Genomic DNA, 24,777 nt, shown 5'->3' with positions numbered 1-24,777 from the left:
ACGCGCTGAGAGGAGGACAGAACGTCACATCTCTCCAAACGCCCATCAAACTTTCACCACAGCCTGTAGAGAGGACCCAGTCCTCTGAAAGAGGCCTGTTAGAGACAACAGGGACACGCTGGACTCTGGGCTTATGGCTGGACAGCGATGGAGACACTTCTGATGATGACTTTTGTTACAGTTTGACCCCACAGTGAATTCGCCTACAAACATCTGCTTCAGTTTTCTTGTCCTTTTTGCGACAGAGAGAGGGATGGAGCAACCACCCAGCGCGCCGAGCCCTCCTCCAAAACCGGCCCATCACGAGCCCATAAGCTTCGGCATCGACCAGATTCTGGGAGCCGGTACAGAGCCAGAGAGCGCACGCACGGCAGGAAGACAGAGTGGATCAGATTTAAGCAGCGGGGACGGTTATTACAGTTTGGGAAGCCCGACTGGGGCCAGCGCACCCTCGTACACCGCGCTCTCTATCTCCCTCTCCGGTGTAATGCCTCCGGTGGAAGCTTCAGGTTCATACGGAGAGAGCAGGAGTCTGGGCAGCCGGGGAGTCATTCGAGTCCCAGCCCACAGACCCGTGACAGCCCCGGGACCCCCAGCCCCTGTGCAGAGCGCTGTTCCCGGTTTTGGGGGGCTGTGCTTCCCTTGGATAGGGAACCGGTTTGCCAAGGACAGAATATCAGGTAGGCCAGCTGTGCGAACTAATGACTTCCCCTCGTTAATATTTTATAATGTTTAAAACGGCACTAAGTGTTGCTCAGCCATTACAAAAACCAGCATCACTGCCAAATATCTGTAGAACTGTATTTACCGTCGATGGATGGATTTTTCTCTTTATTTACTAAATGGTTTAAAAATATAGAACATGGTACAACTTGTTCTTTTAAAAATATTGGAATATGCTACATTTACAAACTGCCATCATTGTCCGCTTTGCTTAATCCCCTTATGTTTCAGGAGTTGAATATTTAATTTCTACATCATGCTTAAGAGAAACACAAGTCTAGTACAGTCACACAGATGCTTTTATGTTAAACCAAACAAATATGCATAAAAGCAACTTAAATTAATGTATTTATTTATGGAATTAAAGACAAATATAAATAAGCTGACTATTGGGCTTTAGAGTGATTTGCTTAACAAATTACAGAGAAAACTAAAGCATAATTATGTAAAATAATAAAAGCTATGACCTGTTCTCTGCATTTGAAGCGGGTCAAAGTTTATTATTAGTATTATTACACAGACAGTGCTGTGGCTTATGTTATTGAAGACTAATAGAAGCCTTCATAATCACAGGCCTGAGACAATACATATAGTTTATATATTATATAGCTATAAATATATTGGCAATAAGTTCTGTGGTAAATAGGCCTGCACTCCCGTCTAATTGCCAGTGCTATGAATATCTTTTCAAGTCCATACAACTTTAAGAAGAAATATTTACAGGCTAATAAATTACTTTGTTTCAAAAACTTGGTAAGACGTAACTGGCCTAATAATTCCCATTTCACCATATTTCACATTTGCACAGCCTAAAGAGGGCAGATTTCCGTGATAGATGGCTTTGGATTGCCACACAGAAATCGCCTGTCTGCTGCTGTATAAAATCTTACCTCACATTTATCGCTGTCTCCCTGTCTATCCTTCCTGCAGCGGCTCTGGTGCCATTCGCCGTTACGCGGAGAATAGGGCACCCGTACCAGAACCGGACACCTCCTAAACGGAAAAAGCCCCGCACCTCCTTTTCAAGAGTTCAGATATGTGAGCTGGAGAAACGCTTCCACCGACAGAAGTACCTGGCCAGCGCCGAGCGGGCAGCTTTGGCAAAGAGTCTCAAGATGACAGACGCACAAGTCAAAACCTGGTTTCAGAACCGCAGGACCAAGTGGAGGTCGGTATGAAATGTCATTTTAACATGTCTCAAAAGTGGCACTCTTATAGCAGCATATTTTATAAAACTCTAGTTTCTTCCTATGTAGACTTCACTTCTTTTGAAGAAGCTGAAAACCCAAACTTTCCACTTTCCGGGTGACCTCGCGCGTAATTTCCTGTTAATTGACCCAGAAAATGAGTAAATATAAATAAACGTCAACAGCAAGAATTTTGAATTTAGCTCATACTTTTTTTTTTGTTTTGTTTTTTTTTTCTTCTGTGCAAATTATTTTCAAGTTTAAACTGTAATTTCGGACCAAATTCAATTAAAAAAAACTTTTTATAAAGTAGTTGTTTTTTGATTGTTTGTTTGTTTTGTTTTTGCAGTGTTTGACAAATCAGCTTTTATTTCACATTTCAGATTCCCCTAAATATTATTTAGTTCATTTTTATTCTTCGAACAGCTTTAATGTGATCATTGCATCACCAGCCGTTTTCCTAAGAACGCACAGCTGCTGTTTTCATCTTGCAAATAGCAGCTTTCAAACTTCAAGACTCTCTGTCGCTTTTCTCTAATCGTACACAGCCCTTTTACAATTATTTAACGGCTGTAACGTTTCATTTTTCTTTCTTTTTTCTTTCTTTTTTTTTTTAGGAGACAGACAGCCGAGGAGAGGGAGGCGGAGCGTCAGCAGGCCAATCGCCTCATCCTGCAGCTGCAGCAGTCCGCCCTCCAGAAGTCCCTCAGCGAATCAGCGGTGTCAGATCCGCTGTGCGCCCATAACTCCTCCCTGTATGCTCTGCAGAACCTTCAACCCTGGGCCGAGGACAGGGAGTAGAGACCAGACACCACGCGGTAATCACTGATCATTCTCTAACAGCCCTGTGAGGATACTTTAATTAAATTAGACCTACATGAGGACAGTAGGACCTACTGTGATCCTTACTGTGGAGGAAAAAAAATATATGTGACAAGAAAAATACTGAAGAACCCGTTTGAGTGGTTGTGAAAGTGGACCTGAAATGATGGTGAGTCCTGAAGCAGAAACTTTCCGTCCATCCGTTTTCTTCCGCTTATTCTTTTCAGGGTCTGTACTTGGAAACACAAGGACTATACAAATTCTAAGGATACGAAAAAGACTTGCCGTTAAAATTTCTCGCCACCATGTGATTGTCCTCTTAGGCTCGTACTTATAAGAAGAGACCTGATGGAGGTAATTAATTTTCCACATCGAGACGCAAGAATCAGTGTTTTGTGAGGGTGTGGTTTCTCAATGCAGCCATCGCCTTAGTCTATCCTACATAGTGGACTTGGTTACAGCTGGCTCTGTTGTTTTTTTTTTTTCTTTTCTATTTTAATAGGAGGAAAATCACCTAAATAAAGGCGAGGCCTAAAGTCCAACATCTATACAACAAAGTACACGCGTTGAAATGTGTTTACGAGATTTAAACAGACTCAATCTTTTTTTTTTTTTTTCTGTTTTCTGAAAGCGCAGAAACAATAATATCTTCACAAAACAATGGAGATGAAAGCTACTTCAGATATTCCTTTTTAATTTTGAATTGTTCTGGTGTTTAAACCTTCATTTATAAATGTATTCACTCTGACTAGACTACAATGCACCATCACAATCACCTGTACATGCACAGGCATTGATGCCCCAACAAAACTGTGACAACAGTGTTACATTATGGAGAAAAATAAATACTATTTTAAGCAGTAATAAAAAGAAAATAGAAGCTGGGATTTGGTTGTGTGAGGTGAGGAAAATATGAAAGAAGCTGTATGTTGGGGAATAAAAGGAGTGATGCATGTTCAGTGATGGTGAAGTTATTTTTTCCCCCCCTGCACATTATCACGCTTTATTTGTGGGCCTTGTTCTTTGAAATGAAGGCACAAATGTACAAGTCTTTTTGTACTTACGTTGTATATGTGTACAGTATAAAATGTTGTTGTGACCTGTTTGCTCATGTGCTTATTTAAAGGTTTTACCGTATAATGAGGTATAAAAACAGAAAAAAGTATGGAGCGACATGGTGAGGATGGGGCAAAAAAAGACAGACATTACTTGATTTTATTTCTTGAAAAGTTTATTGATAAATATAATGATTTTATACAGTATTTCAATACACACATTATTTCATTCTGACTGTTTTAAGTGTGTCTGTCTGTATGCCTGTCTATCTGTCCGTCTATGTTAAAGTATCTCCGGGGGTGGGGTGTGGGCGGGGGGTTTAATCACACTATTGGTAGCACAGTGAGTAGGCATGACAGTAAACCATTTATAAATGTATTTTTGCACTACTCTATCTTCAAAATGATGGCTCTTATTTGAAACATGGCTTCCATTCCTCCATAATCAGTGAAAAGGTCTTTACTTTTATCTCCTGTCTTCTTCTCTGAGCTCTGTCCTCCTCTGTATCCCCTCCTTCGACACCTCTCCCTCACAGTGAAGTTTTGGTCGCTCTGAGTTGACATTTTCAACAGACAGAGTTAAAGACAAACCTCTCCTCTCAAGCGAAAATGCAGTCAGCTCATTTGAAGATGAAGCTACAAGCTAGAATAGATGACACTTTAATATTCATTCAAACGGGACCTTTACACCAGGACACCACACACACACGAACACGTGCACATCTTCGTATTGCTCTCCATCTGCATGCCAGGAAACCTCTAAATGGGCTATTTATTTAACACTGAGTGTCAGGTAGAATGATTACAGCGTTATATCCAATCTGACAAAAGGACAGACAGGCAGTCAGAATCAGAAACACACAGACAGACACCAGCGAGTTCAGACAGTGAGAAGAAGCCACAGACACAACAGTTAAATATCTACAGTCGAGTCATAACAACGTTCAAACACCGATCGACGACACTGGAACACACATTAGGAGTTAAGGAGGCCTTTGGGGACTGTTGCAAGCTGTCACAAGACCTAAAAATGTCACAAGCTGAGACACATTCACACACTGAGCTCTGCAAACCATTCCAGACCTGTGTTTGTATTTAAGTCTTAAAAAACGGCTGAGCTGACTCGGCAAGATGCAGCGTACATACCTGGCATCCCAAACGTAACCATTTAGCAAGAAGTTGTGTATATTGCCGACAGGTTTTATGACACATATTCATTTATTATGCTGTAGGAATCTCTTGTGCATGCTTCACAATATTGCTCATGTTCTTTGTATCGATACAGAAATTTATGATGCTCTTATTTAAGCCTTTAATGAGCAAAGTGTGCATTTGGTTGCTCTCTCTGCTAAGCTGCATTTAGGAATTGAAGTCCTGCATGGTAACAATTTGACATAATTTGGGAAAAGTCTTTAACCAAATGTGAGAGGGGCCATATTTACATAGTGGCATGAAGTGCACACCGTCCAAGATGACACTAACAACAGCAACAAACGAGGGAGGTGGAGATGAGATGAGTGGTCACAGAAAGGTCAGATTAGTCTAAAGGAGGGTTTCCAAAACCAGTGATGGTTTGTTGCCATAGATTTCCTACAGTAAGATGCCTTCCAGACGGTTTTATGGCAAACTGTCACGCCCAAAGTGACAAGCTTCTTTGTTTGCCTTCTCTCACAATTTAGGTTGTTCCTTTTGCTCGCAGATTCTTGTTCATCACTCCTTCTCCTCCTATTTCCTGTCGTTCCCTCCCCTCTTCTCTCACTCTGTGCTTCGTCTGTTGCACCATCGTCTTCGTGTCTAGATTACATTTTCAAAGAGCTGTAGGGACCTCATAATGTTTTCATCCTGTGCAAAGAAGAAGGAGAATTAAGAAGCGGTGATTGTGAGAAGAGAAAGTCGACCAACAATCACCATTTAATTCGCTTTACTGGCCACTAGGGGGCAGTAAAGGTCCATAAAATTTTAATGATCTCTGCAGATAAATACTGATGGAAAACGGTAGCAACGGTCATAATTAATAGCATGTACAGTGAGACTTGCAAAGGTAGGAGGCCTTTAGTAAATAATAAATAGTTAGCAAAACCGTTTTGATTGTGGTGATCTTTTGTGCAGACATGCTGACATTTTGGAGAGCAAAGGTACTAACAACATTAACAACGACACTGTAATCAGCCGTGACGAATTTCATTATATTATATTAAACTGTTCTCAGTGGAAGAAGCATTTACAGTGAACTGAAGAATTAAAAATGAGTACCTCTTGACAAGAAAGGAGGAATTCATCAAGAGTGACCACGCCATCTTTGTTTTTGTCCATTTTCTATGGATGGAAGCACACACAGTGATTTTTAGAGATAGAAATGCATTTAGTAAATCAGGTTCTAAAATACATACACTACTAAAATCAACACTGTAATCCGTGAGTTGGAAGTCACCAAATGTTCTTCTGACTTGGGCAGAGGCCCTGCTTGCCACCAGGCAAGGCAGGCCCCAGGTCAGTGCCCCCCCCCCCCCGAAGGACTGACAAACTACAGCATTTTTTAATGACAGTCGGACAATCCTGACCTTTCTAAAAGGGCCTCACCTCACTCCATTCAATCCAGCTGCAAGTGGTTTGCATCAAATAAATGCTGCTTGCCTACCCTACTGGATGGATGGATGGATGGATGGATGGATATGAGATGTGGGTCAGAGGGTTGACATGCTGGTCCTTGTATATTTTTGGTGGATATTTCTGTCCATACTGACTGGTCATTTATTTTCTACTGTAGCAGCTTTTGGATAAGCAAAGTCAGTGCTGAGCTTATGTGTGTGCTGTCAGTTTTACTGAGTATGAATGAAGGAAGCAGATGTTGGTACCTGAAAGAAAGCATCCACATGCTGCTTGGGTGCATCAGTTTTCAAGACGGGGTAAGTGTACTTCCCCATCATGTCATATATTGCTCTGACGATGTCTGTCATCTCCTGTGAAACAGAACACAGACACCACGAGTCACGATTAATAAAAACCCACATGGACACATGGAAAAAAGAAGATCCACACAGGAACACAAACCTCTTTGTTGATGTACCCATCTCTGTTGATATCATAGAGGTTAAAGGTCCACTGGAGCTTCTCGGTGACAGAGCCCCTCAGCAGGATGGACAGCGCTGTTACAAAGTCCTGGTGGAGAGAGAGGCATATACAGAATCACAAAGTAAATAAGGGAGGCATTGGGTATGTCTAAAACAGGGCTCTTCAACTCCAGGCCTCGAGAGCCCCTGGAGTTGAAGAGCCCTGGTCTAAAACAATGAGAGTACCAAAGAGCTGAGATGTGAAAATGAGTGAGTATAAAGCAAACCTCAAACTTTATGGATCCTGTGTGTCCTGTGTCAAATGCATTGAACAGGTAGTGCGCGTAGGTGCTGGCATCTGCAGGAGAAGAAGAAAAAAATTGCTAATACACTGGATAGAAACCATGCAGAGGCAAAGATGAATACTGATGCAAACATCACAGCATACACACACAACCTCTTCACCTCCATGTGGAAAGAACTGGGAGTATATTTGCTTGAAGGTATCTTCATTTACAACACCACTTGGACACTCCTGGAAAGAGATGGGGACAAAAGGACACCGAGTAAGAGGATGTAGAAACTGAGCAAACCTACCCTGGAGACAGGTCAAAAAGAAGTAGACTGCAGTGGACGGCTTAACAGGTGGAGTGATAGACTCAGTTGGAGAAATATGAAAGCTGATAAGACACAGATACTGGGTAAACCTAGAAATGATGATGTTTTGTCAAATTAAGGTTGATTAAAATGATTAGAGTCGAATTCCTGACAAACACCAAAAGTACGTCTGATTGCAGGTACAGTTTCTGACCATCACTGGAGAGCATCACTTCTGAGTCTAGTTTTGATAAAGGGCTTTAAACTAAAGAGTGCATCATTCCATAGTAGTTATACTTTATGACAAAAATCTGTAAAAGTAGGGGGAAAAAAGGAAAAAAATTAATATGATCTGCACTAAAATCAAACACTCATGGCAAAGTTATAATTAAATGAAAAATGACTAAAATCACAAAAAAAGGGGGTTGGAATATGCTCCTTTTGAATACATTATATCCCAACAGAGTACAGTTTTATTTATACATCACAAATTCACAACTTACTGCAGGTTACTGTGTGACTACAAACACACACTGTACTATGGCCCATTTATATATAGGAACTGTCATGATCCTGGGTGTGTTGACCCAGCGTTTTAGGTTGGACTTACTTTTGTTTTCTGGTTTTCTGTGTTATGTTTTGCTCTGTTCACTGTCGTGTTCTTGTCATTGGTTTCCCTGCTGTGCACTTTCTTGTTCATGTTTTGTTCCTGTTCATGAGAGTTTTGTATTTAGTGCTGCTGGCCTGTCCAGCCCTGTTATGTCCTTTTGTTTCTGGCTATTAAAAGCTAAGTTTAAGTTTACCCTCACCTTTCCAGTCCTGCGTTGCTGTCCTCTGCCTGCCTGCCTGCCTGCCTGCCTGCCACAGCAGTTACATCATCAGGCATTTGATTATGGAGACATACACATTGTTACTGTAATGAAATCTAACAGATGTACACAAAGAAAAACAAGATACTAATAAAGCCACTTTGTGTCACCAAAATAAATGTAACAGTGTTCTATGCTTTGACTTTGGGCTTTGGCAAACATTTGTTCAGTTTTAAAGAAGAAATTATCCATTTTTTGGTGAGCAGGAATCCTAACGAAGTGCTTGTGTACCTTCAAAACTGTGTGAGCTCTAATATTAGAGTAAATTGAGTTACTGTACAGGACAGCATTGTACAGGAATTTTTTTTGTGAAACTAAGAAAGAAAAAGTATGTCCACTATGATGATAGATGCTCACAGTGATCTCCACATCAATTTTCAGCTATTTAGGCAGACCAGCTCTTACAGTAAAACCCAAAGACTGTATTTACAGGTAGACTATGAAAGTCAAAATATCCTCATCTCCCCCCCCTAGTGGCTGGTAGTAGTATAGGTCAAAAGCCCCACCTCCTCTATGTTGTGTTTATGACACTGGCCATCCACAAGACAGAGTTGTTGTTTTACTAGTGGTGGAAAAACTTAAATACTAAATAAAAATAAAAATTTAATGCAAGGTAAAATAAATTATCATATTATCATCATATCTGTAAGAGGGATTCATGAACGAAACAAACCTGGCATTTTTTGTGTTTCAGGTTAAATGTGCACAAAACCACAGAGAAAGAATTAAAATGAGTAACTTAATCTCACAGAAAATCTGTTTTAATACTGGATCTGTTCCTCTGAATTAAACTGATATTTTTATCATTTATGCTCTAATTCACAGCATTTACAGTTAAGCCAGAGGAAAATTCAAATGGAAAAACTGAAGGTGAAATGCTGCAGTGCATTTTTACAGTCACTTACATTCTTGAAGCCCCTGTAGAGCACTTGGAGCTCTCTTTTACTGAAGTTGGTTTGAGCTTCTAGCTGGTCAAGGCCCTCCGGTCGATGGCACACCATGGTCATCTCCAAGTCATCATCAGCTTTGTCTAAAGGACAAAAGAGAAATAGAAAGAAAAAAAAATCAATATTAAAGAGTAAAAGAGTAGATATAGAGAGGAAGGGACTGGCTATACAGAGGAGGAGAGGAGAGGATGAAAGATGGAGGTGCAGAAAGTTAGAGGTCAGTTTAGCAGCTCTATGCTGCTCCTCTACCAGCCCCATCATTAACAACTCATTACTCTCCTTGCTGGAGGGGAGGGGAAAGAGGACACACCATTGACTCTGACATAACACACACACAAGGTGGTTATGGGGGAACACAACAGTATAAAATTAAGGCATTCCTTTCTTTTAGAGACACTCATCTACACATTTAAACGAGGACACATTTTCCCCCAAGCAATCTACAATGTAATAATTATGCATACTGTTATAACTGTGCATAATTTAATAGAAGTAGTAATAAAAATTCTGAATATGATAAAATGGTCATGGTGCCCCTGTTATGTTATCAGCCCACTGAATGACTGTTATCAGTAGGCGGCCTCCTCCACTAACTTCCAGGCTCAATAGGAAGTTATCATCCCACTTAATGGTGAACGTGCCAACTTGCTGAACAGAAAATAAATAATTTGGAGGGTTTTTTTTATTATTATTTTTAAAAATTTAAGAACATAATACAGAAAAAATAAAATAATGCAGAAAAAAATTCTTGGGTTAAGTTTATTCAGCAAAATAGCTCGTATGTCACTGTTTCCATAACTGTCTGCAGGACACCTAGCAGTGCAAGTCACAGCTTAGCAGATGGTGAGTCATGCTGTGCGTTCACATTTAAGTTCCTAACCAGCTTGTCAAATTAACGATTTCCAAAACATACTGTTTGAATATGTGCATATGAAGAATATCAGCTGATTTAAACTCACTGACCACATTGCATGTTAATGCAAAAAGCAGCCAATCACATGGCAGCAGCTCAATGCATTCAAATAAAGACATGGTCAAGAAGACCTCTTGAAGTTTAAACTGAACATTAAAATGGGGAAGAAAGGTGATTTAAGTGGCATAGCTGCTGGCATAAACAACATGAAACCATGGATCCATCCTGCATTTGTTTTTTCTTGGTACACTTTTGGGGCCCTTAGTACCAACTGAATACAGTCGTCCCTCGCTATATCGTGGTTCACTTATTATGGCTTCATCGTATCGTGGATTTTCACCTATTGCGGGGGTCTCTGGAACGTAACCCCTGTGATAGGTGAGGGATCACTGTATTGTTTATACTCCAGTATAAGTATTGTTGCTAACCATCTCCTTGTTGAATCTATGCTATGAAGAATTAAGGCAGCTCTGAAGGTGAAAGAGGGCCTAACCCAGTACTAGCAAGGTGTACCTGATGAAGTATATTGAAATCCCTAATAATCTGTATTGGTATTAGCCACAAAAACCCAGTTGAGGTGCTAATTAAAACTGAAAAGGGCCACTGAGTGGTGTGTTATGATTCCAGTAGTAGGCATTAATAAAATTAGTAAATGCCAGAATCTAAATAAATAAATAAATATCTTGGTTTTGCTGAAATAATGAGCTGCTGAGTTTAATGAAGGCTTAATGTCTACCTGACTGAGCAGCATGAGACAAAGCTCTCATTATAAGCTGATAAAATTCTCAGAAACTTTTGCTCTTTTAATTTATTCTTGCGAAATTTAGGTTGGCTACTGGACGCTATAAAAAGGGGCTTATTAGTAGAATCTTCCACAGACTTCAGCATGTTAGCGTCAGTCAAGCTCTGTGAAAGACTGCAATTAGCTAGTTTGTTTTCCATGGAAATTGTGGACAATTTTCCCTTTTGTCAAACTAGTCACTAAAATAAAGTCAGTATTGCACTGATTGCTGTCATCACAAAAATTTAGCTTGTTGTGTTTTGATTGGTGTTCAGCAGAGATCTAAAGCTAAATCTTTTGCAAGGCTCCCATCCAGCTTTAATTGGTGTCACAGGGTGCAAGGTTCACTCTGTCCTTGGCAGTCCAGATTTTGAAACATTAACAGTTTTGAAATGAGATATTTCCATCTGTGTGGCAAAACCATTAGTGCTTTGTGAAGCTTCATTACACCAGTCCCTCTTCAGTTCTATTCTCTCAGTGAATGATGGGTACTAAGTCAGCATTTCACTGAGGAAGGCAAAGACTGCTTTATCTCACTGTTAAATTAAGCCTCAGCCATGAGTCTAACCTTTACAGATTCAGAATCCAGTGCTTTACAGAAAACACCTAAGGTCTGCCACCACAGCTTAAATCAGTAGAATGGGTCTGAATTTTACCATCAGTTATGATGTAACACCTCTTTGAACAGCTGATTCAAATGTGTCTATCAAATGTAGACACAGAATGCTTTGAAATTCTGAGAATGGTATCATGCGCAATATTACTAACCAGAGTGCAAGTCAATTTAAAGAATTCACCATAAAAAATATTTATTATGTTATTCAGCAAGTGCTTGCTGAATTGTGGCCTCACATTTTCTAGTTTATGTGAGCATTATAACTTTATGACTTTGTGGAACTTATAATGTTGAGTTGTAGTCTTTTTATATAGCTCCTTACCCCTCCTCCCTCTTCGTGTTCAACACACACAAACACAGGTACCTGCAAATACACACACACACGCACACACACACACACACACACACACACACACACACACACACACACACACACGTAGGCACGGTCACACATCACTTGAAGGTCATTTTCTTCATCCCAGCAGATCAGACATTGTCAGCATCACACTGGGTGGAGGTTCTGAGGTTAAGGCTCCACAGATTAATATGTCACAGATTCATTTTTTTTTTTTTTGCTTTGGTTTTAGATTATATAGCCATACAATCTGGGATTCATGCACCTTGCAAAATATGCATTCCTCTGATAGGTCTCTATGGTGCATATTAAATACCTAACCATACCAGAATAGTCAGTGTCACACTCCAAGCCAAATAACCACCGGACAGGACGTCCCAATTCAAAGTACAAGTTTCATTCTTATTTTTGAAGTAGCATATATTCCATCTGTATCATATGTACTTATAAAGGACTGCTTTATAAAGAGCTTTTATATTTTGACATACACAGCACGTGTAAACAAGTAGATCAACTATACCTAGGTTTGGGAAGGGAGGGTGTCTGATCCTGTGCACAACTGGAAAAGTCCATTGAGCTAACTGGTGATTTAGGGCTATTAAAATCAGTGGATCTGGGGTAACTAAACTTTAAGAACAAATACCTCACAGAAGTGATGGTGAAGCATTAGTTAACACACATTTAATCAGTAAAACTTCCCCAGAGGATAAAAGCTACACTGATGATCAGAAGGAAATAATGAATTAAAGTAAAACCAAATGTAGGGAATTCTCAGGATATCCAACACTATGGTATTAATATGGATTTTAAAAACCAAACATCAATTAACATCTTAGACTACAAGCTGTGGAATTAATGCCAACATCAGTGTCACTGTTAAAATACAGAGATTTTCTTAAATCTTGACTTTCATTGAGCTGTAGCTGTGTGAGGCTCGGTTTTCTTTATACTACATGACAGATAATGTTTCGGAACGGCAGCAGAATTATCATAAGTGGAAGAAGAAATGCATGTATATGAGTCAGCTGCAGATTCGCATCATTAAAATGAGCAGAGGAAAGATATATACAGTCCTCCACAGTAGTTCCCTGCTATGTGTAGTTAATGACAGAAGTTCAGAATTCATGTGGGTAAGAGTGTAAATCTGACAACAGAACAGCCAGGAGCAGTTTGCATTTATTCACTGCTTTTTTTTTTTTTTTTTTTTATTTCATTTATTCACATTTTCTTTTTGTTTCTTGAGAAAAATATAGCATTCGCACATTAATAATACAGATCCTTTTTTGCTGGTTGACAGCCAAACAGCAGTGAAAATCTCTGACTTTGCTGCTGACTTAGTGGTGGATGATAGCATTATAATGACTCACCCTCCACGGTGATGACTCCCAGTAGGTGCAGCATTTTGACGGCCCCACAGCACAGCAGAATGATGGCTATGGTATGTAAACTGTTCTCACTCTCCTCCTCTCTATCCATTTTGATTATTTTCTTCTTTCCTTTGGGTTCGTTGTTTATCCTGAAGCTTTCTGTCTTCAACTTTTCTCTCACTCCTTTTTAGCCCCTTCTAGTTTTCCTTGTGATGCATAACTTTGCACAATATAGAAAGAATGCACTCCAAACTTTTAAACACCGACTGTGGTTTTTCACCACAATCCTAAACAAAGTTGGCTTGCATTTCTCTTTCCTGCTCTCTCTGTCTCTCTCTTGTGATTATAAACTTTCCATCAGTCTTGCTTTCTCCCACAATGAAATCAGCACTCACCTGCCTCTCTCTGTCTCTGTCTTTTTATCCCCCCCTTCTCTCTACTCCCCGGGGCATCTTCCTCTCTTATCCTGACCTTCGCTCTATCCCACAAACACCCTCTCTCCCCACAGAGCCCCCCCCCCCCCCCCCCCCCCCCCCGCGGTATTACAGTCAGTGTCCTTCACTCTTCTGGGCTTTACAGTGAGCACACTGTAACAATGATAAACTCACCTTCCACTGTGTAACCATATGTGGGGTTTTTTTGTGATTGTGTGTGAGTTCATGAGCAGATCAGCGCTTGATTAATTACTCCCATAAAGACACACAATCAGCCTAAAAAAAACCCAAAAACCCACAGCTTAATTTACCACAAAGTGACTTTTCTAAACACACCCTTCATATACCTTACTCTACAACATATACAACGCTTTGTCTAAATGACTACCTACAAATACACCCAGTGAGGCAACATCCATTTTAATTTGCCCTGTGGGTTTTATAAAAATTTCAGCCAGCCTGAATAACAAGAGTATAGGGGACTATAAGAACTGCTATAACCAGGGTGTATCAGCAGGGGGCAGCAAACCCTAACATAGAGAACAGTACTATGAGTTATTAAAATATGATGCACATTTTAATTGGTGTTGTTCATATTTAGCTTTCTAATAGAATATCAGTGTAGTGGCCAATGTGATAAGCAGAACAAAATACCCTTTTCTCTCAAATAAAATGTGTTTTTCCTTTCTTAAAATATGAAGGAAGCAAAGTATGTGTTCACATAGTCAAAATCACAATGAAATAAATAATGAATTGTAAATTCTGCACATTTACGGAGATGACACTCATTTAAAGTCTTTATGTGTATGCAAAGAGAGCTGCAAAGGCCCGACTGAGCTGAGGAGCAGCCCCTGACTCGCAGACTGCAGGGGGCTCTGCTGTATCAAGAGGTTTCCCACAGAGTTGCCGATTGCAGGTTTGCTTTATTTACTGTTGTGAAATTACAGCAGCAGTGCTGGGGAAAATTTAATTTAGTGGCAAGAGTAGAATTTAATCCAATTTGCCAGACATTTGCTCATTAGTATAAATGATTAAGCATATTCTGTGTTGTGTTCATTAACTGTCTCTAACCGGGATTACTGAGAAGCATTTCTCTTGAGACGTTATTCACAGGTACAATGAATGAACAAAACACTTTGCAACAAATGATACACACCAATTCACAGGTGTACTCGGATAGGATAACAAACTGACACCAGATTAATAGTGGAAAGCTGAGAAGTTTATTTTATAGCAGACCTTTCCTTTATAGCAGATCCTTCCCTAGCACTTTATGCCAGCTTTCTTCTAAAGTAGAAGGTTTTGAAAAGCAAATGGATTTCTGTGTCTGAAATGACCAAATTTAGAATATCTCCTCTCCATGGCGTCACAAAGATGCAAGAGTAGAAAAAAACCTTCAGAAACAGACAAACTGAGCAGTCTGAAGCCTGCGCTTTGGCTCACAGGGACTAGTTATAGTGTATACACTGACTTTATTATTCAAAGTTCCATGTTATACAAGCATAACTATGATAGATAATGAGCAAAAGCATAAAAGGTCCCCTGTAACACATTATCACTGAGTGAAGCTGTCACAGGACAGGCCCTCAGTCCATGATGTTTGATACACTGAGTGAAATAATACTTTTGCACGGGCAACCTATCTTTAATGCTTTGAAGCCTCCAACTACAGCAGTTATTCAGTTTACTAACAAACAGCTAACAGTTTCCGTTTGGCATATGCTCACCATCTTTGTTTATGCTCACGTGCACACACCCACACACAGTTGGCAAAGCTCCGTGCAGGCTGCTAGGAGTTCTTACTGATACAAGAGAGGATGGAAAACAAAGGCAGAGCAGTCTTGTACAAAGGTATTTTCTAGTTCTACTCTATTTTGCTAAAACTATGTGAATTGGCAGGTATCTGTGTTTGGAAATGCAAAAGAGTACAACATTGGTTTTCTAAATTAATGAAAGATTTTAAGAAATCTTGTAGTGTTCATTTTTATTTCAACAAATGGAAACAGTAAATATGATATTAAAAAAAAGGTTTCTCACGGAGACACACTGTAATACATTTAAGACAGTAGAGGACAAATAGATTTTGGAGTAAAAAGAAACACACTTCAAAAACAAAAAACGCACACAAAGACTTACTAATTTAATACTGATTCTATCCCACTGTAGCAAATCCTCCTCATCCAAACAGTGATGTCAAGGCACAGAGAAAGTGAATGATGTAAGTGACTATTACACCATGGACAAAACTACAGAGCTGCTATTACTTAGCTTTGATACATTTTTTTTTTTTTGCAGTTACAATGAAATAAAATCTTTGCTTGGTCTTTGGGTTGACCACTAGATGGTGCTACACTGTGTTGAGCACAGGATGTGTATATTTGAAGTGATGGCCACATCGTTCTTGTTTGGTCCCTGATGGAGGCAAAAACACTGGCTTTGATTGGCTATCATGCTGCTCCAGTAACAAGTAAATGAAATAGACTGTGTACAAGAGTCTGTGTGATCCTCTTCCTCACATAGTAGTTAAGCTATCCAAGGCTACATTTAAGTTTATGTCCCGGTGCAAGTCGTTATAACAGAGCTACGGATGTAAACATCACCCAGTTCTATGTTTCTTATGTGAGCATCTCAAATATATTTTCACACTAGGATAAATTTGTGATTTTTAGATCACAAAGAATAAAAATTTGCATGTAATTTGACCTCAGATGTAATGAATTTACACATAGGCACATTCATTTGAATGTTCAGTATCATCATATCTCACATCTGAAATCATGAATGCCACATGTGCCTTTTTTTCAGTATCAGTAGATAATATTAAAACCTACAAATGGAGAGTTTAAGCAAAAGTTTAGCCAGAACATTCTTTTAATTATGAATTATTTTCTTCAAGAACAATTGATTCATTATTTTGTGTTCATCAAATGCTCAGAAGAAATAGGAGCAGGCATAGATTTCTGTTAAATAAGGTAATGCTGACTCATTATGAGCCTTTGGGAGGTTATTATCATGTTTGAAAGTTACTTGGCGCTGACTGAGGTGTGACACATATGGACAGAGCTCCAACTGCAGCATCTTCTGATTCAAAAATCCTCTTTTTGAACACATGAATGTGCCGTGGCTGGATATAACTGGTCATGTAACTTTTGCAAAGTTTTCATTGAACAGGTGAGGTCTAGAAACCTACATGATTCATGTTCCACAACAAAATCTGCAAACTTAGCAAGTAAAGAAAACCTAAATAAACCCAACCTAGAAAGCCACCTCCAGAGCTTCACTTCCATCTGCTACATAACCTATTATAAGTTGTGGAGTCTGACAGTGACCAACAGCCTGAACTCTTTTCTTTCAGAGTGTGTTCAGAGTATTAAGGGGTGGCCTGAGCTGTCAGCAAAGAAAGACTACCTGCCACACTCCCCCAACAAGTACTCTATCACAAAAAAAATACCCTCTTACATCTGTACACACCCTCTTCCTAAAGCCTATGAAGAGGATTTAACTCCTAGCTTTCTCCTGACCACTGCTGCCTCTGGCATTTAATGCTGCACTAATTTCTTCCCCATCTCTTCCTTTCTTCTGTTTCCCACAGAATCCTTCTTTCTCCTCCATTTCTTATCTCTCTCACTCTGCCAAACTCTCCTCTCAGTCCGCCACTCTATCTGCGCCATGCTCTCGCTTTCTCTCTAGTACTGTGTCCTGTAATCCTTGCCAGAAAGTGTGTCATTTGCATAATCTGAATTAGCCTAATCTGCCATCCTGGCCGGCTGGAGAAGGGTTCCTCTTACTGGCCTCTGCATGGTGGTGCTTGCTCTCCAAGAAAGAGGCAATTCCAATAGCTGTGAGCAACAGTATAAACCATGGAAAAGCTGAACATATAATCATGTTTCACGGAGTGAATTTGAGCCCTCATTCTGAGACATATTGTTTTCCACAGTCAATATTCAAGTCATGGGACACAAGCCCAATCCTTTACTGGCCTTCGGGTGGTTTACTGAAGGTCTGGTGTCTTGTTATGATTGAAAGCACACACATAAACACAGAAAACCAAATTCATCCAGTCACATGGGCTCAAACAAGACAAAAATCAAGAGTTATTGATGAACAAAGCATTTAAGCACCCATGTGTGTAAAGCCACACACACACACACACACATCTCTATGTGCATGCTGACTTTCAGCCCCTGAAGGAGGACTGTTTGGATTGTTAAAGTATGTTCAAACAAACACAGGAAAGTATGTCACATACAGTATCGGTTTGCCACTGTTGATTATGTTTAGGAGAAGGCAGTTAAATACGGCTCATTTAGACACACATAGCAGCACGCCAATATTGATTTTTGAGTAAACACATGTCTAGACTGCAGGAATACACAAACACATATACACAGAGAGTCAGAAACACATACTGCTGGATGCCAAGAGGATGAGGATGATGAGATGACTTAATAAGCACTCACACCAGCTAATGGGAGTGTGGGTGATGCAGAAAGGGAGCAAATGAGAGAAAGAACAGTGGCACAAAAGTGAGAGTGGAGGAAAGGAGAGGTATGGAGATGAGAGTTCCAGGAACAGATTGTGATGGTGGTGATGGTGATGGTGGTAATGGCAGTGATGGCGGTGGCATGTGAGAGTGTAGGGAAAATTAGAAGAAAGTAAGATGAAGAGGAACAAGCGTAGGAGGAAAAAATGGGGGAAAACAAGTGGGAATAGAGAAAGCAGCAGGGGCAAATAAAGATGTGAAACTGACAAAAACAATAAGAGGAAGAGGTTCATGGGCGGGCAGGGATGAAGCAACTAGCAAAAGGAAAGGAAGATAAGACAAAAAATAAAAGGATAGAGGGAGGAGATTGAGACAACATTGCTGCGGGGAGTAAGTGAGGGAGGCAGTGAGAAACAGAAAATTTGCCGGGGAGCAGGAAAAAAAAAATGCCAGGTGAAAATTCTTCTAGAGAGATGAGCTGTCAGAGGCCACCGCAACAGATGAGGAGGAAAACAGGAGCGAGCCTGCCAGACAAGACAGTAGGAGAGAACTCCCACCAATGAGAGCCTGTCAGACTCAAAAAAAAAAAAAAAAAACTTGGCAGAAAATGAAGTAAGTTGAGAGAAGAACAAGCATCCTTGATGAAAACAGACAGTCCAGACAGGCATGTAAACATTCAAGCAGGTGCAGGACACAAACAGGGTGAGGGTATTTTCTTTCATGACACAGGAGTGATGAGCTCATGCCCAGAAGATCAATCATGTAGAAATCTAATCTCACCACATTATAGCCATGCACTGTCCCTCATTTTCAATGTTGCTGTCAGTGTTGTGAGGATAAGTTATCTGCAACTCCACAGAAAGAAATGGGTGCCTGCATACGCACCAGCCCCTGCTGCACTAATCCTGCATAAAGCTAACATGTCAGAGCAGGAGAAAGATGCTGAAGTAACAACAGCTGAATTACAAACAATTCATCCCCCCCCCAAACAGCTTCACAGCTCCCCATCCCACTCTTTTTTATCTCTTCGCAGTGTATTTGTTGAGGTAAAAAGGCTTGTTTTCATTTGCAGCAAGATTCAGATTTCACGCGTTTCCACAACCACCACATTTTTCAAAATAGCAACAAATTTACGCCTAGCTCTTTTAGCGCCCTTAGGGAAAAGTGTTTGTTTGAGCTAGCGGTGGGGTGGAAAAGCTTATTCAAAATATGAAACCAGCCATATGCACTGATTTGGAAAAGGTCCTGCTTGGACAGAAAACTGATAACAGCCTGCCTCAACAAATAAGTTTAAATGACTATTAATAGGGGGTGGGATTTTTTTTTTTCAGTCTGGCACTGATCTCCTGCTCACTGTGCCCATTCACTGAAGTAGCCACTTTGGATTTGTAAGACTTGTATAAATGAGGTTTACGGGATTTTTCCTGGAATGAGTAATGAGGGAGTAAGACATTTCTTACAGGCAACAGGTTTTTCATAATATCCCACTTCTTGCTTCATCTGCAAATTTGCATCTCTCACTATCTCAGTCTCTTTCACACGGCCTTGACTTACTTAGGAAAACCCCAATCTCTTCAAAAAAAACCCAAACCCCACCCCACCCACCCCAAAACCCACATCTTTTGTTGCCATGGTTACAGTGCTTCCAAGGTAACAGCAAGTCAGAAAAGCAGTGTGTGAGCAGAGTGACAAATACCTTCGACATGTGTGTGTGTGTGTTCACCAGCGCCGAGGCTCGCGTCTGAGCATGCGGCCAGACAGACAGACAGACAGAACAACGCACACTCACACACATGCGCAGGCACACACACAGACCAAAAAAAAAAAAAAAAAAAAGCCAGCTCTTAGATTCCTCCCGCGGTTTGCTGTGTCAAAAAAGATAAGCTCAACAACAATCACATGGGTGCACAGACACTGCCTCGCTGAAAGTTTGTTGTAGAATAAGCAGATCCACTTTTTTCCTTCTGGGAACACCTGTTGGTCTCTAAATTTCTTCATTTCTCTCTCTCCAAACCATCTGTCCCCCCCCCCTTCTTTCACTGCATCTTAACTGAAATACCAGCATTTATTAATCTTTGCAGCTTTTGTACCTGTGCTGTACATTTGTGCTGGAGTGAGCGTGTGTGAAAGCGACAATGAAAACACACTGTTAAAAGTTTCACCGCCCCTATGTGTGCATCCACGCCTATGTGTCAATTAAAAAGAGAAAAAAAAAAAACCCACGTTATGTTTGTGTGTGAGTATGTATGTGTGTGTGTTTATGTTTGTGTGTGTGTATTCCCTCACCCCTGGATGGCCTCCTCTGCTTGGTCTGCATGGTCAACGTGCCCACCACAGCCCCCATGTTTGCTGCCGTCGTTGTGGAAACAAGTGCGTCTGTATGTTGAAGTCTGTGTCTCTTCGTCACGTGTTTCAGCGGCTAGAACGCACACGCACACACTCCCTCGCCCTCTTTCCTCCTCTCATCCTCTTCTCCTCTCTCTCCACCTCCTCTCTCAATGGCTGCTCTAGGCAGAAACCCTCCTTCCATGATCCCCTCTTTCATCCTTTCTCACTCCATCTCGTGGCGCTCCTCCTCTCTTCCTCTCCCCCCCCCCCTCTTTCTCCCCAAACTCCTTCACTCCCTCCCTCCCTCTCAGCTCCTTGTTTTTCATTAGGGGCTGTAGTTGCCCTCCCCCTTTCCATTTCTCTCTCTCTCTCTCTCTCTCTCTCTCTCCATCTATCACCCTCCCACCCTCACAGTGAGGCAAGAGCCCGAGAGGAGCATCAGTGATTCAGTATGAAATCGCCAGGATGTTGATTCACTAAATTATAAATTAATATTGGTGTACGCATTGATTTGTCGATGATAATGCCGCATGAATCACTCTGAACAAAAACAACAAACATGCCCTGTTACATCCGCACACCTAAAAGCATCTGTTTCCCTCTGATGGAGAACAAATATGCAAATAGATACAGGCTCAACTGGAGAGGTAAATATGAATCATGGAGTGGAGGGGGAAACATGCGAATGTGATGGGAATTATGAAGAGCCCTGAGCTTTACTTCCTCAGCATTATGATTAGTTCATGAAAAGGCCACTTCAGTCCATCAGCACCTCCACTGACTTCATCCATCGTTCTTGTTAATCCATTCTTACCCACAAGCAGGATGGTGAGTGAGTGAGTGAGTGAGTGAGTGGCGGCATATTGGCTCCATGGGTCAGAAGAAAAAGCTGAAAGGATGTGAGAAAAGGGAGAGATTAAAGCATGGGGGGGGGGGGGGGGGGGGGGGGGGGGCAAAGGATGAGAAGAGTGAGATATTTAATAGGGCCCTAATAGGGATCAAGGCAAGTGTCAGATAATATTGCAAGAGTGTGTGCTATTCCCTTTAAGAGCTGTACACACATGGATGAAAACACATTTTAATTACAGATTAATCAATACAAACAAAGTGATGAAAGTATGAGAAAACGAACTGGGAGACAGTCACAAATGACAAACCAAATGTGCTGTGCTGCACATGAAAGACTGAAGACTGTAAGCTGAAACACCACTTTGTGAAAAAAGTTATAAGTAAAATACTAGTAAATATAGTTAAATATAGTATAGTATTAAAAGTGAAATCTTAATGCAGACTGGTTCCTTACTAAATGCTGTATTCACTCCATGGCTACTTTAGGTAAACCTGTATAATCTTCAGCTGTCTGCCAGGTGGTGTTGTACTGGACTGTATTGCACTCATATATATAAATACATAATTTAAAGTCAGTTGTCGGCCACCGGCCACCGCCCGACACACACTGCACCTAACCTCTACGCAGTGACGTGCAGTCAGGGGAGGCAGGTGAGGCACGGCCTCACCTGTCATCGTGGAAATATAAAATTAAAAAATAAATTAAATGGTTATATTCATTCAGTGATTTGTATTTTAAAGTTCTTTTCCATTTAACTACACCATTTTTAGATTAGTTTTTTCAAAATCGCTGAATTTTCGCATTTGCCGGTCAAATACTAAGAGACGAACGGTGAGGCACCAGCCCGGCGAGCCGCACCACGGATTGCGCAATCCGTGGTGCGGCTCAGTATAGTCATTGCCAATGACTACTAACTGTGCTGGCATGCTATGCAGTGAGACCGGATTACTTTCCGGTCTCACTGCACTTTTACTATATGAACTAAATTTCCATATTTTAGCTGGTGTATATAATGCACAGTTTATTTTTTGTTTTTTTCATTAACAACTGTATGTGTGTGTAATGCATTCTTGTGTTGAGCGATCATGAAACTGCTGCGAAGAGACACTAGGTGAGGCACGCAGTTCTCGTGCCTCATGGTAGGGGGCGCTGGTGATCCCAGGGACTCTACGACTCCTCGGCGGCAAGCTACCATAAACAGTTAGCAAGGCCAGTTAGTTTTTCCTGTTGCTTGGCCTTATGTTCAACATGGAAGATTACATAACTCAACTGAAAGAATTTTCTAAACTGGACTTTCAATCGAAGCAGAAGATAATAATTAAAGGAAGACCAACACCGGAGCTAAAAGGTTTGCTTCAGACTATGTTAATGTTAAACAAAACAACTGTTGCCAATCAAATGGTGAATAAGCTATATGTTTGTAAATCTGATGTGATGACGTCAGTGCCTCACCAGTCACGACCCTCACCGCACGTCACTGCCTCTACGATGCCTCCTGCGGGTGGTGGGCCTACAGGAGGGCGGGCCCATGTAACTTTTTCGGGCTGCGCCCGGCCGAGCTCCAAGAGCTAATGCCCGGCCACCAGACGCTTTACCTCGAGCTCCCTCCCCGGGCCTGGCTCCAGGGTGGGGCCCCGGTAACCCTATCCCGGGCAGGGTAAACTGTTCCCTTGCTGTTACAAACATAGGGGTCTTCTGAACCGCTCTTTGTCTGGACCCTCACCCAGGACCAGTTTGCCATGGGGGACCCTACCAGGTGGGACAAGCCCCCGGGCAACATAGCTCCTGGGATCACTGGGACACACAAACCCCTCCACCACGATAAGGTGGCGATTCATGGAGGAGTACTTAAATACAGTTTAAGTAAATAAGTACGACACAGTTCAGGGTTAAGCACATTTTTTTAAAATAAAAGGGGAGGACAGAATATTAGGAATAAAGCCCAACACAACCCCCTCCTTCAACCATGGGCCCTATAACAAACATATAGTTGAATTTAAACATTTCCAACAAAATCACCAAAAACTGACTGTAAAAATATTCTTCAAACTTATAATTTAAAGGCTGGTATATTATATTACATGACAACAGTTACAGTACTGGCTTTGTGATGGACTGGTCAGAATATACTCTATCTCTCACCCAGTGTCAGCTGTCATGGGAGGGGCTCCCCTGTAATTGTGACTTGGATAAACAGTTAAGAATATATATGACTGGATGGTCATTAAAGCGTTTGCTCAAAAGAATAAATGTAATGTTTTTTTGGTTTTTTTGTTCTAGCTTAGCAACAAGAATAATCCCCTCAGTGGAGCTGCAGAGGTGAACAACTTTAGGTTCCAAGGAATCAATAAGACACTTGTTATCACCCATCTTCTCTCTGATGAAGAATGCTCACAAGCAACTGTACATAGGGAAACTTCTGAAATCTTTTGCAGAACTTTTTTTCCAGAACAGCCATAGAAAGCATCCTAATTAGAAACATCACACCCATCCCAGCTACAGCCTGTTCACCTTACAGGCCATCTGGCAAGTGAGATAGAAGCATCCACTGCTGTACAACCAATTTAGTTCTTCTAATTCATCCTCCAAACTCCGCCACAAAAATTGTTTTATTTTTATGACCTGATTATATATTCATTCATTTATAATTTATTTAAGCTTTCTGGGAATAAAGATACTAAAGTTTTGTTATGCAACTGTGTTATATAATGATAATTAAACTGAATACAAAACTGGTGAGAATCTTAATCTGTAAAATAAACAGTTATCACACCTGTCAACTGCCTGTTGTAGAGAGCAGTGGCTCTGGATCCTGCATACAGATTATTATACAGACAGCCAGCATGAACATGCTCTGCTCTCTTGTAATCACAACATTGGAAAATTGCATTTTTAGCTGTGATCAAGGTTATGGTTTCTTTTGTGGGGGAAATCTTTTTTTTTTTGTCCCCCATAGGATGGGGGGTGGGGGGTGGATGGGGGGAGGAACCGTGTTTAGCAGAGATGCAGTTGTTTCCACAAATGTTTTTTCAGTAAACGATTTGGAAAATAGTCACAGTGTCCTTTTATATCAAGCCAGCCGTCCGTAGTAATGCCTCCACAAATGTGCCAACAGCTTTGAAAATGGGGCACTTTTTGTCAGCTGATGGTGAATAATGAACAAAGCGAGATTGTTAGGAAGCCATATGGACAGATTTAGCAGAAAAGATTTAGTTTGGTGAGCAAAAGAAACTGCAATCTGCTTCTGTTAAAATGTGCTCATGAATGCTCTGATGCATTTTTTTTTTTTCTTCGCACAACAGCGAGAGAGACAGAATGGACAGCAGTGGGGTGTAATTCTTTCACCCTGCCTACATGCACACACACAGACACACACACATATATACACACACATTCGTTT

At 40.8% G+C, this 24,777-nt stretch overlaps 2 protein-coding genes across 4 annotated transcripts in view; one reads left to right on the top strand and one right to left on the bottom strand.

Annotated features, from left to right (window-relative positions):
* Positions 1-45: 45 nt before the first annotated feature.
* On the top strand, positions 46-3,311 carry tlx3a (T cell leukemia homeobox 3a). The gene is made up of 3 exons (XM_030739994.1): positions 46-680; positions 1,654-1,891; positions 2,528-3,311. The coding sequence occupies exons 1-3, from the start codon at positions 254-256 to the stop codon at positions 2,709-2,711; spliced, it is 849 nt and encodes a 282-aa protein (XP_030595854.1). The 5' UTR covers positions 46-253; the 3' UTR covers positions 2,712-3,311.
* A 717-nt stretch (positions 3,312-4,028) lies between these two features.
* The window catches only part of kcnip1a (Kv channel interacting protein 1 a), a 49,749-nt gene continuing 29,000 nt past the window's right edge, over positions 4,029-24,777 (bottom strand). Inside the window, exons 1-8 of one of the 3 annotated variants that reach the window (XM_030739869.1) lie at positions 20,486-20,720; positions 9,209-9,333; positions 7,303-7,372; positions 7,125-7,195; positions 6,839-6,946; positions 6,643-6,747; positions 6,041-6,103; positions 5,570-5,629 (exon numbers count right to left, since the gene is read on the bottom strand). In XM_030739869.1, the coding sequence (XP_030595729.1) occupies positions 5,582-5,629; positions 6,041-6,103; positions 6,643-6,747; positions 6,839-6,946; positions 7,125-7,195; positions 7,303-7,372; positions 9,209-9,333; positions 20,486-20,543 (648 nt within the window). In that variant the 5' untranslated portion in view covers positions 20,544-20,720 and the 3' untranslated portion in view covers positions 5,570-5,581. Of the gene's footprint in view, positions 5,630-6,040; positions 6,104-6,642; positions 6,748-6,838; positions 6,947-7,124; positions 7,196-7,302; positions 7,373-9,208; positions 9,334-20,485; positions 20,721-24,777 lie in introns of those variants that run through there. The other 2 variants (XM_030739867.1, XM_030739868.1) reach the window with 2 other exon arrangements.

The sequence above is a fragment of the Archocentrus centrarchus genome, chromosome 10 (assembly GCF_007364275.1).
Source record: "Archocentrus centrarchus isolate MPI-CPG fArcCen1 chromosome 10, fArcCen1, whole genome shotgun sequence".
NCBI lineage: Eukaryota > Metazoa > Chordata > Actinopteri > Cichliformes > Cichlidae > Archocentrus > Archocentrus centrarchus.
The sequence above is the reverse complement of the archived record's forward strand: the minus strand, read 5'-3'. Positions and strand labels throughout refer to the sequence as shown.

Bases quoted from the DNA above. Each gene is read 5' to 3' on its own strand.
- tlx3a (XM_030739994.1), top strand. From the start codon at position 254: ATGGAGCAACCACCCAGCGCGCCGAGCCCTCCTCCAAAACCGGCCCAT. The intron at 681-1,653 runs GTAGGCCAGCTG...TCCTTCCTGCAG, and splicing joins TGCCAAGGACAGAATATCAG to CGGCTCTGGTGCCATTCGCC. The intron at 1,892-2,527 runs GTCGGTATGAAA...TTTTTTTTTTAG, and splicing joins AACCGCAGGACCAAGTGGAG to GAGACAGACAGCCGAGGAGA.